This window comes from Lissotriton vulgaris, chromosome 6 (genome assembly GCF_964263255.1).
Source record: "Lissotriton vulgaris chromosome 6, aLisVul1.2, whole genome shotgun sequence".
NCBI classification, from domain to species: domain Eukaryota; kingdom Metazoa; phylum Chordata; class Amphibia; order Caudata; family Salamandridae; genus Lissotriton; species Lissotriton vulgaris.
Genome location: NC_141694.1, coordinates 820534361 through 820554486, shown reverse-complemented (window position 1 = coordinate 820554486; position 20126 = coordinate 820534361). Strand labels below are relative to the sequence as shown.

Here is a 20126-nt window from a genome sequence, read left to right as displayed (position 1 = left end):
TATTCTACAACACGTGTATGAAATCGAGAACAAACATTTATTTTCATAACTTCTGAATGTCAAATCCCAGTGGCAGAGAAATACCTCAAATCAATGCAAAAGGAGTTTTTTTAATTTTAATAATGCTATTCATTTTCTAACAAATCGACTTTTTATTTAACAAACTTTTTATTTTTTTGCTTAGTGAGCTTTTAAAGCTCATATTAACAACAACTCCTCCAAGTGGCACATTTCAGGTTTCTGGTGCTCAAGTAGTGAGCATTTTTTAAGACTTCTCATTACATTTTATTTAACTTTCAGCAAAAATAAGATCCATAATACATTTTTCTTTACAGCATTTATTAACTGGTCAAAGTTATAAAATTAAATATGTTCAATGACTTCTGAAATTCTGTACAGTTTAAACATTGAAAAAAGATGCTGAAAACAAAATAATTATAGGATTATTGCTGAACCTTTACAGAAAGTAACATATGCCAAATTGTATTTCTCTCCTCTAAGACAGACAATGAAAAAAGGAAAATTCCAGTTTATTGTTATATATTAAACACAAATACATTTCCTCCATATTACAATGCTTTAGTAACAAGAGGTCATTTGCTAGTCTTGCTTGTTCAGCATCTAACTTTTTCTTATCCGGGATAATACATGAGGATTAGTTAGTGTACTCTAGAATAAATCACTTATCAGAGTCTTTATCGCATAACTTAGAGGAAGGGGGCTTTAGTATACAAGGTCCAAAAAATTTACATAAATTACTCCTTTGCTTGGGAGTGTTACTTTTTTGCCACCATCAAATCACTTTACAGCATGACTAATACACCCAATTATCTGAATGACCGTTCCCAAATCAACTACTAATTAGCTCAGGAAAGTGTTTTTAACGGTATATGCAAATAAATTGCAGATATAATCTTGGTGTAGGAATTATGAAACTTGGGTTTATGTTTGTTTACTACATCTATACAGTGTCCCATGACCCTGCAAGGAAATAATTTTATTTTACATTTTAACAAATATTTGAACACAGAATATTTATGTATGTATAAACAGCAACACAGTTATGAACCTAACTTAGGCATCATTGAAACATTCAAAAGTGTTTTTTTATCTTAAAACAAGTTTAACTGATACTATCTTATGTACATGAAATGATTGTTAGCTTGTTAATCATGTACAGGTATGCTTGTCTATTGTACCAATCATGGCAAGAGTTTAGTGCAAACATAGCTCATACTTGGTAACCCCCATGCCAACCTACCGCACAACAACTTTATATAATTTACAGAAGAGATCTTAAATGTTAACAAACATGACTGAGTTGTTAATGAAGACTATCTAACCTTGTATATTAAGTGTCAATGCACCTCCAAGGAGACCTGTCCGCAAAATACAACAGATAAATGGCTAAGACAAAAACACCAGCAAATATTTTCCTAGATCTATACAAATGTGTGTTACATAGGTACATATTAGAGCACGTAGTGTGGGAACATCTGATTTCTTTTTTTTGGAGAAAAATTGGGATCATAAATGGCTACTACAAGGTTGTCTACAAAGCAGAACATTCCTGCTTAGAAAATCTGTAAAGTGTCAATTCTGCAAAGGACACTGTAAGCATTTGCATCCATATATAACTTTTAAAAGATCAAAGTTATGAATCAACAGGAAATGTTTGTGAATTAGAAATATGAAACCAGTGTTCATTAGTTTGACATTTTCCATTTCAAATAAAACATCAAAAATATATTATACACCAGACCACAGATGTGTAAATTTACCTGTATTGTTAGTCTGTCCCAGCTTTCATTTGTAATTTCTTTTGTCATCAGTCATTTATTTTTAAATAACATTTTGAGACGTGGAGATCACATGAGAGGCAGTCACAATTAGATGAATTCACAGGGAGACAGCCTTGATTTTCCATTATATGTGTTATTCAAGAACACAAGGAAGATACATAAATTATTTGAAAATTGTTAACTGTCAAAATATATATTTTTTTCCAGCTGAGCTATTGGCTCTTATCGTTTTACATGTTATAAGCTCTTAAAAACAAGGCAAGAAGATGAACGACATAGCTGCAGTGGACCAAGTGGTAGTAGTACCCATGGGGTCAACACTGGTGTATGAGTTATTCACAACCATTAGGTAATAAAAGTTCTACAGATATATTTAATATTATCCATGTAAAGTGGTATCCTCTTCCTCCCCATCAGGGTTAAATCGATTGAAGTGAATGCTGAAGTCAGTTTCAGATTCAATACTTCCAAATTCCGATGACGTGGATATCATGGCAGGCCGGATAACTGTGGTTTCTGTTTGACAGTGAGTTTGTGCTGGTGCACGGACAGAATGAGCTTTAGGACTGGACCGCTGCTTAGGCTGGCATGGAAGAATAGAGCTGCTAAATCCCAAACTGTTCAGAGCGTCCAATGTACCATCAGGGTCAATCATTGCATTGATCACTTAAAAAAAAATGGATATACTGATTATGATTCAAAGTTGCAATTCAACATGCTTGAGTTATAAAGAAGAATGCATTTAGTTGTAAAGAACCAAATACTAAAAACAGCAAACACTGACAAGTGTGGACAGCAAGCCAAGAAGTGTTGAAATATGATTTTGCCTTTGCAAAACATTACGTCTTATACGTATGTATATGGTGCTTCTAACTTCTACCGATAATTACAACATAGGCACATCATCAAAAACATGTACTTTTTGAGAATTCATTTATTTTTTGTACAGTGTCAGGTTAGCTTCAAAGTATGTTTGACTGTTAATTGCTTAGTGTTTTATCAATTTAAAATTAAATTACTTATTTTTTTCAAAATATATCTATTAGGGTCCAATATAGGTGCATAAACAATTGAGATTAACGGCCAAAGAAGCTTGAAGACTGTATACTATTTTGAAACTGCATTTAAAAAAAAAACTACAACTACTTGGCTATATCAAACAATCCTAGGCACAAAAGTATGTTTTATTGAAAAGAAACACACTGAGGATTGAGAGGTAGTGAAAAAGAAACAGACACAACCACAAAATATAAGCTGATACACTTAATGGCTAACAACAAGTTATCAAATTTCTCATTGCATTTCATCTTTTGATAGACCAATTTCATCTTTTAAGATCACATTAATGTGTACAATCCTATCATTTACATTACCTAACTTCCAAGCCATCACGATTACTTACTTCCAATCACTAATGCATGAGCAGGCATATTTTATGATTAAAAGGAAACTCTATGAATGTTATTCATATAAATAAATATGGCCATGAGTAGTAACCTTTTCAGTTTGAGCAAATAATCTAAATACAATGAAACACTTCATTACAAAATGCGAACACGTTCCTGCACCCCCAAAACATGTGACCTGTAACCTGGTATGAACTCATTTCTTGCTACAGACATTACACCTAATTTAAACCCTTAAATGTCTATGTTCTTTTCTTTATACATCACATCATCATATTGAATGATTTATAAACGTAAATTGTGGTGATCACAGTATTCATGTTAGACTGTCTCCACATCCTTTCAGTGCACAAAACAGACATTGTGTTATAATCCTATCACAAACACAAAACTGTATGAGGGAGATGAAAACCATATCAAAGCATCAGCTGCTAAGGGGTGAGTGTATTTCCACTCTGCTCGTTCTACCACTCATACTGGCTTCATCTCAATATAGTAATAGTAAACTTTGAAGAACTACTCATAGAAATCTGGCATTATCTGATGAACAAGTTACTTACCTTCAGTAATGCCTTATCTGGTAGAGACTATATCTAGCCGTACATTCCTTACCTTAGATTAATCCACAGGCATCAGACTGGATCTGGAAATGTTTTGTGAACAGTACCCCTGCGTGCCGGTAGTTGGTATCATTTGGCTCTGCATGGCATCATCCTTGACAGAAGGGACGCGCACGGTGCCTATATAGGCGCCACCCCAGGCCGCTGACGTCAGTTTTTTGCGGCCTTCCATGCCTGGAGCGTGGTGTTACGCAAAACACTGACCACTGGAGTGTGAAACTAGGGCCCTGAAAAGAAAACAGCCCTGTACCTAAAATTCTGTTTGCAGAGCAGGGATGATGGGTGGGTTGGTAAGGAATATGTAGCTAGAAAGAGTATTAGTCAGTTGTGTGATAATGTTATCACTAAGGGCGCGCTCCTTTAACATGAAACTAGATGGTTTCTTCACTGGCTTTTCAAGAGTGAATTCAACAATCATCAGGGTCAACCATTTAGTGTTTGAATCATTCTTTCCTTATTCGATTGGTTGGAATTCACCAATTCAAAGATTTACGTTATTCATTCAAATCATGAATTCTTAAAGGGCGTTTCATTATACCCAATACATTTCGGGTTAACCAACTAACCCTTCGTCAGGGGTCTGTAGGAAAAAACATACAGGACCTTAGCATTCAGATCATCACATATAAATATTATACGTAGCTGCAGTGAGTTTAACTGAAAACAGTATAATTCTTATGGGTCCAATACATGACATGTCTAGTCATATTGTAGCAAAATCAGTTCATAATATATCTAGTCATATTGCAGCAAAATCGAAAGTTCTATTGAATGTGCACACGTGATATGATGGTCTACATAAGTGAAATGCTGTGTCTGATGTTGGCGTCTATTCGCAAGTGATGTGAATGGGTACACGGAGATAGTCTTGGACGATGGCGTTTTAACGAGTGAGCGTAAGGTTAAAGTGAGGACAGTAGGAGAAAAGTAAAGTCAAGCCTCAGTCGAAATTAGATGCTCACAGGGGTTTCTTACATCAATCGCCAGTTTAAACCAAGTTAAAAACGGAGCAACACAAGGGAAACTTACTTTGTGAAACGCGCTGGTCGCTTCCGGGTATGAAATCAGCTGCTTTAACGAGAAGCCTATGGCGATGCTTCTTCTAGAGTGATCAGAAGTCACGTGATACGGCGGCATGCAATGGGATTAGAAATATATGCGGGATCGGGACCCTGTTCATCTATATAGGCACATATAAAGTGAGCGTTAAAGGCTTGAAACAATATTTGCGATGCAAGTATATTGCATCGTAACGTAGTGATATAAAACTCTGCAAGCGATGCTGGCAAGCTGCGTTACCTCGGTTACTAAAACGCCTCGTTGTGATTGGTTAAAGGTGTTGGGGCTCCGATCACGTGATGTCGCGTGTCGGTAGCCGGTGGAATAATAAAGATTTCAACACGATCTATCTCAGATAAGGTCCCATCTGTGGGGGCTCATGTGACTCTGCAAAATGCGATGAATTGTATATAGTGAGGCATGTGTGTGTTCACATTGCGAGTTCTGGCAACCATTCAACAGTTGCAACAAATGATAATACGAGCATCAAATGGTGAAAGCTAAACAATAAAAGTAAATCATACATGATATAAAAAATGATATAAAAAAGATAATATCATGTTCTCAGTCTCTTGAGTAGATCCAACAGTTTGTGTGCTGTGCCAAGAAGGGCCTGTGGCCTTAGCTGTGCTGAATTGTGGTGTATTTTTTAATCATAGGAAACATGAAAATTCAATACGATCGTTCATCCATTTGAAGCTCGTATTATCATTTGTTGCATCTGTTGAATGGTTGCCAGAACTCGCGATGTGAACACACACATGCCTCACTATATACAATTCATCGCATTTTGCAGAGTCACATGAGCCCCCCACAGATGGGACCTTATCTGAGCTAGATTGTGTTGAAATCTTTATTATTCCACCGGCTACCAACACGCGACATCACGTGATGGGAGCCCCAACACCTTTAACCAATCAGAATGAGGCTTTTTAGTAACCGGGGTAACACAGCTTGCCAGCATCGCTTGCCGAGTTTTATATCACTACGTTACGATGCACTATACTTGCATCGCAAATATTGTTTCAAGCCTTTAACGCTCACTTTTTTATGTGCCTATATAGAGGAACAGGGTCCCGAACCTGCATATATTTCTCATCTCATTGCATGCCACCGCATCATGTGACTTCTGATCACTCTAGAAGAAGCATCGCCATAGGCTTCTCGTTAAACCAGCTGATTTCATACCCGGAAGCGACCAGTGAGTTTCACAAAGTAAGTTTCCCTTGTGTTGCTCCGTTTTTAACTTGATTTAAACTGCCGATTGATGTAAGAAACCCCTGTGAGCATCTAATTTCGACTGAGGCTTGACTTTACTTTTCTCCTACAGTCCTCACTTTAACCTTACGCTCACTCGTTAAAACGCCATCGTCCAAGACTATCTCCGTGTACCCATTCACATCACTCGCGAATAGACGCCAACATCAGACGCAGCATTTCACTTATGTAGACCATCATATCACGTGTGCAGATTCAATAGAACTTTCGATTTTGCTGCAATATGACTAGATATATTATGAACTGATTTTGCCACAATATGACTAGACATGTCATGTATTGAACCCATAAGAATTATATTGTTTTCAGTTAAACTCACTGCAGCTATGTATAATATTTATATGTGATGATATGAATGCTAAGGTCCTGTATGTTTTTTCCTACAGACCCCTGACGAAGGGTTAGTTGGTTAACCCGAAATGCATTGGGTATAATGAAACGCCCTTTAAGAATTCATGATTTGAATGAATAACGTAAATCTTTGAATTGGTGAATTCCAACCAATCGAATAAAGAAAGAATGATTCAAACACTAAATGGTTGACCCTGATGATTGTTGAATTCCCTCTTGAAAAGCAAGTGAAGAAACCATCTAGTTTCATGTTAAAGGAGCGCGCCCTTAGTGATAACATTATCACGCAACTGACTACTCGAAGGCACTGAGAGACACAGTGCGTCAAGGACAGCGCCACAAGTAACTGATCACCATACCGCCAAGCTAAAATCAGGTGTGCACGGAGACAACAAATTCATGTACATAGAAAGAGTCTATACCAGATAAGGTAAAACCGAAGGTAAGTATCTTGTTCATCTGATGGACACTTCTAGATGCAGATTCCTTACCTTAGTCTAGACACCCCAGCAATATTCCCCAGTAGGTGGGTCTGCGAACCTGCTTTAGACTAGCAAGTCCTGCAGGACCGATGGGGCAAAGTGCCCATCCAGATGGATGTGACTGTCCAGGCAGTAGTCATTGGTGAACATGAGCAACGAAGCCCACGTTGCAGCCTGACAGATGTCCATGACCAAAACTCTGCATGCTAATGCGGTGGTTGCAGCCTTTGTTCTGGTCGAATGAGCACGCAAGCCCTCCGGGGGTTGCTTCTTGGCCAATGGTTAATAGATCTTAATGCAGAACACAATCAATTGGGAGATGTTTTTTTTCTGCACGCCAATCCCTTTTTTAGCTTCGACATATCCCATGAAATGTTGATTGTCCAGAACAACAACACTCTTTTTGGGTCCAGCCGGAGAGGGGTGTGGCGGAGCATAAAAGGTAGGCATGGTGATGGACTGGTAATTGTGGAACGAGTTGACTACCTTTGGCAAGAAGGGTGCCCAAGTCCGAAGGACCAGTTTGTCTGGGTAAAAATAAATTTACGGAGGCAGAAATGACAGCACTTGCAGTCCACTGACCCTTCGGGCAGATGTAACTGCCACCAGAAGGTCCATATTGATGGTGAAGAGCTTAAGAAGACAGTAATGAAGTGTCTCAAAGGGCGCGTGCACATCAGAAAAATAAGAACCAAAGTTTGGCCTCATTGAGGCATAACGAAGGGAGCTGGAGGAAACATGTGCTGAAGACCTTTAAAGTACCTATTACAAAAGGTGACTTGAAAAGGGAAGGCTGATCTAGCAGCTTCAGAAAAGCGGAGATAGAAGACAAATAAACCTTTAAAGTCCCAATGCAGAGCCATGCTGGGCCAGGGTAAGAATAAACAAAGGAACTTGGGAAAGGGGTACAGATAAAGGGTCAACCTGTTTGTCTGTGCACCATGCCACAAACTTGCTCCAGCAGGCGGAGTATACCGTCTTGGTGAAGGAATGCAGAGCTGTCAAAATAAAATTACAGACTTCAGGTGGAAGGTCAAAAGCTGTCAACTCTCCCAGCTCAATCTCCACAAAAGAAGCGCTGACAGGTAGGTTGGAGAACCCCCCTCTGCTGCTGCGACAGGAAAGCTTCTTAAAGTGGCAGCCTGGGATACCAGAGCCTCCAAGCCTAGTCCAGAGCCCCATGGATGGCTTGGGCCCTGGTTGTGTCTGAGAACTCTGGCAGGAGTTGTACTGGTGGAAAGGCATACAGGTGGCCGGAAAACCACTTGAGAAGAAAAGCGTCTCTGAGTGAGAGCCGCCTTAGAAACTCCAGAACGCCGAACTGCTGACATTGCGCGTTCGCAGCATTGGGGAATAGATCTAACCAAGGCTCTCCCCACTGCTGAAAGAGACCTTGCACCATGTCTGGGTGGAGACGCAATGCGTGACTTGCTAGTCAACTTTGGTTGAGTCGTCTACTATGGCGTTCAGAGAGCCTGCCAGGAGTTAAACCACCAAGAAAATGCCCTGATGCTCCAGCCATGTACAAAGGTACAACCCCACCCGCCTTGTTTGCTGCATTTTGACATGGCAGTGGTGTTGTCCGTGAACACCTGTTCTAGCTTTTCCCTAATGGACGGTAGAAAGGCTTTCAGGCTGAAACATCGGTATCAAGTCTGAATATCCTGGACTCGTTGGTCAAGAGTGTAACCCCTACACTGCAAAATGTCTATACAAGCTCCGGATCAGATGTGACTTCAGCACATTGTTCGTGAACCCCAGCGAGTGCAAAAGGTTTGCTGTAGTCTGGAGGTGGTAGACCCGTCTTCAACAGCCAGTCGTCGAGAAAGGGGAAAACTGGAATCCATAATCTCCGCAGATGAGCTGCAATCACCGCTATCACCTTGGTGAACAACAAAGAGGTACTGGTAAGGCCAAAAGGAAGCATGGCAAACAAAGTGCTTGTGGACCACCGTGAACTGCACATAATGTCTGTGGACAGGCAGAACAGGAATATGGAAGTAAGAGTCCTGCAAGTCCAATGCTACTATCCAGTCTCACTGGTACAGGGCAGACAGGACTTGAACAAGCATGAGCATTTTGAATTTTTTCTTTTTCAGAAAGAAATTGAGAGAGCGTAAGTCTAGGATAGGAGGAAGGGCTCTGTTCTTTTTGAGCATGAGACAGTAGTGAGAATAACAACCACAACCTATTTCTGATATGCCGGCACCCTCTCTATGGCTCCCTTGGCCAAGAGAGTCTGCACTTCCTAGCGCAGTATTGAGATGTGGTCCTCCATTAGTCTGTCGCAAGTAGGTTACATGGGTGGAGGGGTAATCACAAAGGGGAGGATTCACCTTTGGACAATGTAGAGAACCCAGCGGTCGGATGTTATCGACCTCCAGTAGTGTAGGTGATGGCATATCCTGCCTATCACAGGGTGCCAATGATGGATAAGTAGCAATCTAAAGGGACTTGGAGGCTGCCAGGTGGGGAGACTGGAAATACCACTCGCTCTCTGACCCACGAGGCCTGTGGGTGCTACGTCCTCGTCCACGCAAAATATGTGAAGTCTGCTGGCTGTGGTGGCTGAGCTGGGAGATGTGGCTGGAAGCCCCTTCCATGGCTACGAAAGGAGTGGAAGGCGGACAGTGGTTGGCGAGGGTCCAAGGAAAGGCCCAAGGACCTGGCTGTAGCCCTTCTGTCCTTGTGGCACTCCAGCACTAAGTCTGCCTCGTCTCTAAACAGACAGGAGTCATCAAAGGGCATGTCAATGAGTGAAGCCAGGACAACCCTAGGAAAGGCAGTCGTCCTCAGCCAGACATGACGTTGTTAAGTCCACGATGATTAAATCATTCTGCCTAGTGAGTATGTCTCAGGCTTCCTCAGAGACCATAGGCAGCACCTGTACAACAGAGTCCCAGAGTAAGTAGGAGCGTCAAACTAAAGGCATGTGGTGTTCACCCGCAATGCCAGGATGACGGAAGAGTACGTCATCTATCCCAAAGTATCCATCCTCTTGGATTACCTGTCCGGGGGATTGAAAGGGAATGTACCAGGATTTAATTTGGAAGTGAAGGCTTCGACTAACAAGCTCTCCAGCGTGGGGTGTGTTATGAGGAAACAGGTGTTCCTCGGGGTGGAGCGATTACCTATTCACAGAAGCTTGTGTGCAGGACTTGGACCAAACCCTGAGTAGGACCTCCATGAAGGCTTTATTAAACGGGAGAAGCAGTTTGGATGGGGTGACTGCAGGCTGAAGCACTTAACTCAAAACATTTGTCTTGACAGCCACAGTGGGTAGCTGAAGGTCTAGCACGTTAGCCGCCCTCCTCACAACCACGGTCAATGAGGCTTCTTTTTCCGTAGCCATGGTAGTAGGAGATACCAAGCCAGTATCTGGGGAAGTAACCAGTCCACTGGCATCTGCCAAATCCTCACACCAGGTATCTTCAATGGCATCTAGAGGATGGTATTCATCAGGGTCCAGTGGCCCTTCCCAATCATCCTCCAGTGCTAACCCAAAGGAATAGGGCACGGACGCCGGCCTGGGTGGTGTGCCATGTCAGAGCCGGCGTCGGACGACACCCATCCGGCTCTGCATTGGAGTCAGGGATGCAGGAATGATTAAAGGGATTGTGACGCCAGTGGGCACCAGGGACATCGGCAGTCGAGCCGGCGCCAGTGAAAGTCAAGGTGGCTCGACCAGTGCTGATCCGAATCCATCCATGGATCCAAAAGGCCCGACTGGTGCCGGGGGAGAACCCACCAGAGGAAGACCAGTAGGGGCCCCACTTGAGCCCACAGGGTTTAAAGGCACTCCAGCCGGAACAGGCCACCCAAATATGAGGTGCATGGCCTCATAACATTTCCAAAGTTGGGTGGGGATCGCGTCAGCCCTTGGAAACTCGTGGAGATGCGGAGATAGTTTAGGCACAAGCTCAACCACGGAGCCAGGCATCGAATGCTGATGCTCCCTCATCTTGTTGGGTGACTTCAACAGACTGGGGGACGTCGAAGGCCTGTTTAACTCCTTGCTCTTCTTCTGTTGACTGGTGACTTTGACTGTGGCAACGAGCACTTGGAGTGGCTCTGCAACCAAACCCGGGACCTTACTCTCCAACAGGATCGAGACCGTCGTGGTGTCGCACATTGAGCACCAAGGAGTTTGAGGGACCGCTCCCTCAAGGCCTTGAGGTACATGGCGTGACAATCAAAGCAGGTCTTGGCTCAAGGCACCATAGACAGACAAGGTGTGGATCCGTTACCAATATTTGTCGGTGATAGCAGCAAGAGAGATGAAACCAGCCTTCCTTATGAACATTCCTGCCACACCAGGCAGGCCTTTGACATAAGGGTCAAAAAGTGACTGAGGGTAGCTCTTCCCTGGATCTGCGCTGGCTGGCGCGAAAAAAAAGAATCCACATCAGCGCGTCGGGGTGGTGCCTATACAGGCACATCACTTCCGGCACGATGACGCCACATGGAGCTGAACAACGCCACCTACCTTGCTTAGGGGTACTACTCACAAATACAATCTGACACCTGGGCATTATTGTAAGATAAGGAATCTGCAGCTAGAAGGCTTTATCAGATATGAAAATCGATACTTTGTGTCAGATTAACAAAGATACGGAATTGGGTGTGAGAACTATTTCATATGACTACATATCTGTATAGTTTATAACGGTCTTAACTATTCACCTATATGACTGCTATGCTTGAGCGAAGTTCTCATGGTATAATATACTTGGATCCTTCCGTATAAAGCACATGAAATTCATGACTTTCATAATATTCAAACTCAACCTACACGCATTATATACACTCTGTAAAATATGCATGGATGGGGTCAAAATTTGTCTCTTACCTTTACAGCATTTTCTGTGTATAAATAACTTTTTTTCCTTTACATTTTTCAACTTTATAATTAAGAAATAAAGTAGAATTCTATGTGTGCATTATATACAGAAGGGCAATGTACACGTTCACACCTGTTTTCACATACATGGTCAAACTTTACATCTTTTTTTATCATGTGCGATGTGGGAATACATACACAAACTAAGATTAACTTTATTAAATTCATGCTTCTTTGGAGAACCAGCTCAAGGTAAATAAACATCTGGCCCAGCTCTGAATCAATATAGATGTGTCAACACAGGGTTTCTAGAACCATACAAGCCTTATTGCTACTAGCTTTCTTGACCAACACAATGCCAGGACATCAGAAGAGATAACAAAAAACAGACCAAATGAATCCAACATTTCTAGTAAATACTGACCACGACCTCACGTGGAGTAGAACTGAGAACAAAGATTACCTCCTACAGAATGCTGCAGCATCATTTACTCTCAGGGATGCTCTATCTTGTGACAGATTTTTATTGAATAATGGCACACAAATAAATGCACAGTAAATTGTGCTTTGGAGCTAAAGATTACACAAACAAAGCATATTTCCATCAAAGCTAAGAATCAACAATTTCCCTGACACCCAGCTCGTTGCTATGATATGCTACAAAGTATTGGTGTTGTCTTTAGGAAGTAACTGAGAAAAGGTATGCAGTGAGGAAAACTAGTCTTGTTGAAGTGTCCAATAGGTTCCATTTTTAATTATTATTGAAAAAAGTACAGTCCTCAATCTGAGATGTTTAATTGCTAAATTGGAGCTAAATTCCCTTACTGTTCGTAAGGTTAAGCAAACTAATGTTTTATTCGTTTTTTCACGACCGCGCATTCTTTTATTTGAATGCCAATATATGCACCAATGTATTCTTTGTGGACCAAACCGGTAATGTCTGTAATATTTTAGAGAATTATTCGAGTCCTATTTTTTATTCTTGTGCTGTGATTCGGAGTAGAGTTTATTGGAGGAATTCCAATATTGGAAAAGTCTTCTGGGTCGCATTCAATCCAATACAAATTGTTTTAAATAGTTTGTCATATCCTTTGATTTATTTTTGCCTCTGAGGTCTCAATCTGTATTTGCATGTGTGAAAATATTAGGTTACGGTATCACATATTTTATAATCCATAATTACGGATTTTTATTTTGTTTATATGCATTTATTGCGTATAGGAATAGTTACTTATAGTTCGGCTGTGTGTATTTAAATTATGTTATATGTATTCATGAACAGTTTTAGATTGTGAGACGAAATTCCTACACTTTATTCACACCCTGCATCATATATCACAGGATTATATTTTCACAAATTCATCTTGAAAACATTTATATAAAGCCACTTCAAGAGGTTCTCGTAGAGAGAGGAGTTTCAGACCTCCCAGAAGGAGAATCTAGGACAACAAGTCTGCTAAAGTCGCATTGCTTGCTATCTAGTTCTCTTGAGAACAGCAAGAAAACAGAGACGAAGCCTGGCCTTGCCTACGGGCAGTCAAGAAACTGGAAAACGTGAATATGGTGAGTAGGTAAGACCTTTGGGTCCAACACATAGTGGATACATTCGCGATAAAACCATTGGAGCTCCAGGCCACGATGACAACAACAACACCTGAAACTACAAGAACTAGGGTTAAGGAAACCAAATCCTCCTCCAGTCCCAGAGCCATATCTAATGGCAAGGAGGGCTTGGACCAACCAATCTGGTTAATTGATGATCAACAAATATGCTCTATAATAAAGAAAGGCAAGCAAGAGAGTGCACCGGGGCCAAATGGCATCCCGCAGGCGATCTATAAAGAGGATCCTGAATTCTGGGCACGGAAATTTAATCTTCTATTCCAGTCCATTTGCAACTCTGGTCGGGTGCCTGAAAGTTGGAGGGGTGCCATCATCAACCCCATCTATAAAAGCGGAGATCGCAAAAATCCATCAAACTACCGCTTAATTGCCCTGATTGATGCAGAGGCAAAATACTATGGATCCCTGGTGCTAGCCGATCTGGTACAGTGGTCTGATACGAATAGCAAGGTCCCGTTAAACCAGACAGGGTTTCGTCGCGGAACTGGCACAATGGCAAATGCAATGGCGCTGTGCATGATTGGCGAAAGCAGTCTACTTAACCATTGGGAACTATATACCTGCTTTGTCGACTTTAAAGCGGCATTCGACCGTGTTAATAGGAATTTGCTATGGGCCAAACTGAAAAAGCAGGGCCTGCCGGAGTCAATCCTAACGCCGATTATTGACCTGTATAGCAACACCTGGATGCAGGTAAAAATCAACAATGGGCAAAGGCTAACCAGGAAGATACACACCTTTGATGGGTTGAAGCAAGGTTGTGTGTTGGCTCCCCACCTCTTCAATTTATTTATGGCTGATTTAACACCAAGGCTCGATTTGGTCAATGCCCACCCCCCTCGGCTGGGGACGCTTTGTGTAACTCACCTATCTTACGCCGATGATGTGGTCCTGTTAAGCCAGACTCGAATAGGCCTGCATCGGCTACTACTTGAGCTGACCCGCTACACAAAACAGAATATGATAGAAATAAACTGCGCGAAAACAAAAATCATGGTCATAACCCGACGCCACAAACCGCCACAAACATTTACTATAGACAATGTCAAACTTGAATCGGTGGGAAGTTACAAGTATCTCGGGATACTGCTGGATAAGCGTCTTAACTTCCAGGCACAATCCAACAGCATGGAAAAGAAGGGCATGGCCCTAATGCACGCCTTCACGAGCTTAGCTACCGAACTCAAAGGTCCTTTGGTCTCGCCATTGCTAACAATAATGAAAGCTAAACTTATTCCAACGATAGCTTACGGGAGCATATTGCACCATGGCAAGAGTGCACAACTTTTGGATAATGTGCAAATGAGAATTTACAAACGCATCTTTGCGCTACCAAGTAAAGCATCCCCGGCCCAGGTAAGACTGGAACTGGGCCTAAAATCTCAAGTGCTACTGAGGAAGTATGATACCATAAAATTCTGGTATAATGTCTGGATGCACCAAAAGATCATGCTCTATCGTGCTATGTGGGAAACCATCATCAAATGTCCAAATTCAAACTATGCCAAGTACCTCAAAATCTCATTGGAATCAACAAATCTGGTTGGACTCTGGGAAACCAAGCTCCAAGTACCTTTATTCAAACAGGTGGTCAGGAAGGCAGCCATCAAACACTCATTTTTGGATGACAAAATAGCTTTCAGTCTCAGGTCACATGCTTGGATGACTATCCAATCATACAAAAAACTAGTGCCGGCGCACTACCTGGACCTGACCTTTTCGCCTTATATCAAACATAAATATCTTAATATAAGGCTGGGTAGCTTGCCAACCAACACTGAGCGTCCGAAGTGGAAGCCCCAAGAAAGTGAAGGGTGCGGGCTATGTGGTGCGGCAAGGCAAGATTTTACCCACCTGATTTGCATCTGCCCGGCTCTCATACAGGAACGTCGGAATTGGTTGAAAGCCAAGTTCAAGCAGTTTGGAACACGTACCTGTAGGTCTGCGATTATACAAACATTATGTACCACAGACCCCCAATTCATTTGCAGATCAATCAAATTTATCGAACATTTTGAGAAAAAGCAAAGATTATTGGCAAAATCTTGACCATGGACATTGTTTTACCCCAGAAAGACATTTGTTTTTTTACTACCAATTTTAAATTCTATTACTCTCACATCAGTGTGTTTTTAGTATATTATCATACCTGTATTTTTGTAATGGTTTTAATTAACTATACAATAAAGTTTCTTCATGTCATGTTGTAAGAGTGTTCTATTTAGGAAAGCCCTACTTTTGACAAGATTTTTATGCTAATGTAGACATTATCTAGGACTAGGGAATAAGGTATTCCTTCAAAACTGTTAACTAATATGCTGTCAATTTTCATTATTATTTACCTGATTGATCTTCATTTTACTCACAGTTTTGCTTATATTTGCAATTACACCTTTTCATACATTCTGCGCTAAACCAGGCTTAACTACATTACAAAAGGCTTTTAAATTAACGGTGTAGATTTCCTGTGTGCGCAATGTTTGTTTGAAATAATACCAGAAACACATTATTTTAAAATGTATTCATTACAGTTTGTGGCAGGATCTGTTAGTTGCCCAATAGCCATTATATATAGCAGTAAGCCATGGGAGATGCATGGGTCTCAACCAGTTTTTCCAGCTCAAGCTGGTAAATTGGTACAAACCTCTAGCCGCCTGGGGCCCAAGGAGAATCTACTGGGCTGTGGTTACAACAGAAGCTGCAAAAAGTATTAAGTTTCATGAGGTCTGTTTACAGATAGGCTATGCGGGAGCAGCAGTAGTAGAATTTAGGGCTTCTGGGAGTTCTTTTACTACTCTTGGGCCAGGTTCAGATGGGGGTGATTTTAAAAACATTCTGCCCTGCTGTACTGAAGATTAAAGGATTATGCAAGCTGGAGCGGAGATACATTTTGACATTCTGTGGCTAAGGGGCACATTAGGATGGCGGGCGGGCACCCTAGCGGAACTCGGGACCGCCCGCCTGAAGGGCGGGTGTCCCGACATTGCCAATAGGATGCGCCCGCCACTGTGGCGGGCGCATTCCTCAATTTAACATTGTGGCGGGCGGTGCTCACTGCTCCGCCCGCCACAATGTTAAAAACAGAAGCACGCATTTGCATATTCGAAGCGGCAGGCACCGCGCGGTGCCTGCCTCTTCGAGTACCCCCCCGTGTGCCACCCCCCTTTGGCCTTCACTCTGGGGGCCCACAGGGGGCCCCCAGAGTGAACACGGCATGCCTTTCCGTGGCGGCATTGCGCCACGGAAAGGCATTGACAAATGCCTATTCTAATATGGCTGGCGGTGTCTGATAGACACCGCCACCATGTTCTCCCTTTTCCGCCCCAGCCGCTATGCGACCGGGCGGAAAACAGGCGGGCGGTCTTTCTCACCGCTGCGGTCCCCTTCGCCATCGTAATATGGCGGGGGGAATGCAGGGAAGGATGGCGGTCGGATGGCCACCGCCACCCTGGCGGAGGCAATCTGCCCGCCATCCTAATGGGCCCCTTAGTCTGTAAAAGTGATAAGTGTTCCTCTACAGTGGTAATTTTTATTCTTAAACTATATAGAAAGGGTCAACCTTGTTTCAATAAAATTACATTAGCTATCCACTAGGGTAGAGAACGTTCCCACCTCATAAACCTTAACTTCATTTGGAGAAAAATAACAATAAATAGCCAAATTTCATTCTCCCTCAGGTCATCAAAAAAGTAAAACCCCAAGGCGTGAAAATAATTCACTTGAGGTAAAATATATTCCTTCGACTAACTGCCCACCAGATTACCTTCAAAGAGCATTTCTCATCAATGAACATTTTACTATTAAACCAATTCAGTAGGCCCAGGTTCCAGAAGATTGTATAATGACCCTATGCACCACAGTACACACTTTAAAACAATTCTATCGTTTTCATGGCTCCAAGGACTCAGGATCTAAAGTTGGAGCCTGCCAATCGAGTTTGCCCTATATTTTCTTTTACCTGAATAAGAGATTACTAAGTTTAAATTCTCTTCCCTCAGTTTTGGGTATTTAGTAGATTAAGGCCCCTATTTACAAGATGGGTTGATTTATATATGTGAGGATACAGTGTGGTCGGAAATAAAATGTTTCTGAAGGGTATTTGTGCACATAAATATGGCGTTCACAAGTATTTGCCCCTAAAAAGGGGAATAACATGTGGACGGATATTTACTGGGTTCAAATCCGAATGCAGAGTCACTATTCCAGAGACAAATACACTACAGCAGGTGGACTAAGGTGAGTGGCAAGTGGTAGTAATAGAGAAGGCACCAAGGCACAAGACGGGATGTGGCTGGTGAAGGGGATTTGAGCGCTCTATGCTCCTCATGTAATGGAAGCATCTAACAGGGGCAGGACCTGGCTGTGTTTGCAGCAAAACCTCAAGTGATTTTAATTGCAGGATTTCCTGACTGGTAAAAAAATGACGACTGGAGTAGGTGTGTGCACACCTGGACAGTTGCAATTGACTACAGCTGTATCCTAACCGGAAACACTGTTCCACTCAACTTATAATTAGGCCCTATGTGAGGCCTCCGCTCTCATTATTAAGCATGTTGACAGAACTACTCTTCCTTTTTCAGAAGGCTGCTACCTTGGCAATAGGGAGCCGGGTAATTCCTGGGATAACGCAGCAGTGCGAAGATCTGCCTAGATATATAGGATTTGTTCACAATTTCAAGATGGCAACTTCATGTAGTGGAGAGGCATGGTGCAGCTGGCTTTGGAGCACAGGGCTCACGTTTGATCCCCGGCTCTGGCGGCAGCTCAGCTCAGCACCATGTGACTCTGGGCAATAGCTCACTTGGGGCTCGATGCAGGTAAATCATATTTACCGACTCTTAAATACCGAATTTTACCGATTCGGTATTTAAGAGTCGGTAAATATGAAGGGGGGAGATGTAGGTAATTCGATTTTCAGAATTACCGAATCGGTAGGATTCGGTATTTACCGATTCGGTAAATACCAAATCGGTATTGCCCATTGATTCCTATGGGCCATGAACCCCATAGGAATCAATGGCCAATACCGATTCGGTATTTACCGAATCGGTAAATACCGAATCCTGCAAGGGTGCAGGGGGTGTCACTTTGACACCCTCTAGCACCCAAATTCCGGACTTGTGTGCCATGTGGCACACAGACATGCCCTAAGGGCATGTCTGTGTGTCACATTGCACAGGTGTGCATGCACATATGTGCATGCACACCTGAATTCGGTATTTTACCACCCAATTGGATTGGGTGGTAAAATACCGATTCTTAAGGGCCTGTGACACTCTTAAGAGTGTCACCTACATGTGAATTTACCGAATCGGTAAAAAAAACGATTCAGTATTTTACAGAATCGGTAAATGTACCGAATCGGTAAATTTACCCGATTCTGTAAAATGATGGCCCCTACATGCCAAATCCTAAATACCGGTCGGTAACGGCCGAAATCGGCCGTTACCGACCGGTATTTTCTCTCCTACATCTGGCCCTTAATTTCCACAACGGCCCCCAGCGCTTTGAGACCCGTAAGGGTGAGTAGTTCGCGCATTACAAATACGGATTTACATTTACATTTTATGTCAGAAAAGGCAAGGCCACCTAATTTGGCACCATATTGTATTGTTGCTCAAGGCTGTGAATGCAGTTGAGGAGCAGGAAATACATGGCCTGTGACCCAGTTAGCAAGGTTCGACACTGTCACAAGAACTTCTAGTTCAAATGACCGAATCAACAACATAAAGATAAATGAACAGCTGCCAGATAATCATAGAACTTGCACAACTCATTGAAAACACATCCTGATGGGTCCTTTTTATGTCTAGTCTTTATATTGTCATACACAATGTAAATACCTTTATAGCTGTCAAAGGGCAAATGCCAAGGCTCTCAACTACTAAAGCCAAAAATAAATTACAAGGTCTTAGTATCTTCAAAGATGTGGTCTTAATTACATGTGGAAGCAAACATTCTGAGGTCAAGAGTGCACAACAAAAGATTTAAAAACCTGAGGAATAAACATAATTTGTCAAACAGTGGATACTAAAAGAGAACAGACAAAAGTAACTTTAAGGGTGGGTACAATGTAGCAAAGGAAAAAAACATGCATAGCCAGTCTGCCACAGTACTGTGCTGTAAAAAAACACGATAATAAAAAAAAGAAAAATCAACAGGCATAGAACTCATTTTCCAAAAGCAAAAATAAGCCAAGACTACATGCTTTGGAAGAGGCTGCTGTAGAGTAATACCTTTCATAAGATCGTCCCCTTTCACCCCGCGCTGGAAGGAGGCAGAGCGTCTGAGTTGTGAACTTTCACCAGGAAGTCATGCAGGACAGGGCTAGCAAAACGGCCTTACCCATAGACGTAATTGTTGAAACGGTAATCTAGGAAGGAATGATGGTGTGAATAGATGCCCATGTTGCAACCTGTAGGTAATCTAACACCGGGACACCTCTAGAAAATGGCATTGTGGCAGCCTTGGCCATGGTGGAATTAGTCCCAAAGCTGTCTGGAGGCTTCTATCTAGCCACAGCATAGCATGCCTTTGTACACAGGATGATCTACCTGGGTAAGGTTTGCTTTTGGACTGCCTTTCACTTCTTAGCACCGGAAGAACCAATAAAAATAGCTGATCATCCACCCAGTGCTGTTTTGTGCACTGAATGTTATAACAGT

At 42.3% G+C, this 20126-nt stretch overlaps 1 protein-coding gene across 3 annotated transcripts in view; it reads right to left on the bottom strand.

Annotated features, from left to right (window-relative positions):
• Positions 1 to 1500: 1500 nt before the first annotated feature.
• Positions 1501 to 20126, bottom strand: part of CEP170 (centrosomal protein 170) — a 598101-nt gene continuing 579475 nt past the window's right edge. For all 3 annotated transcript variants that reach the window (XM_086926848.1, XM_086926849.1, XM_086926850.1), the window contains one exon: positions 1501 to 2468. In XM_086926848.1, coding sequence (XP_086782974.1) covers positions 2182 to 2468 — 287 coding nt within the window. In that variant the 3' untranslated portion in view covers positions 1501 to 2181. The remainder of the gene's footprint in view (positions 2469 to 20126) is intronic.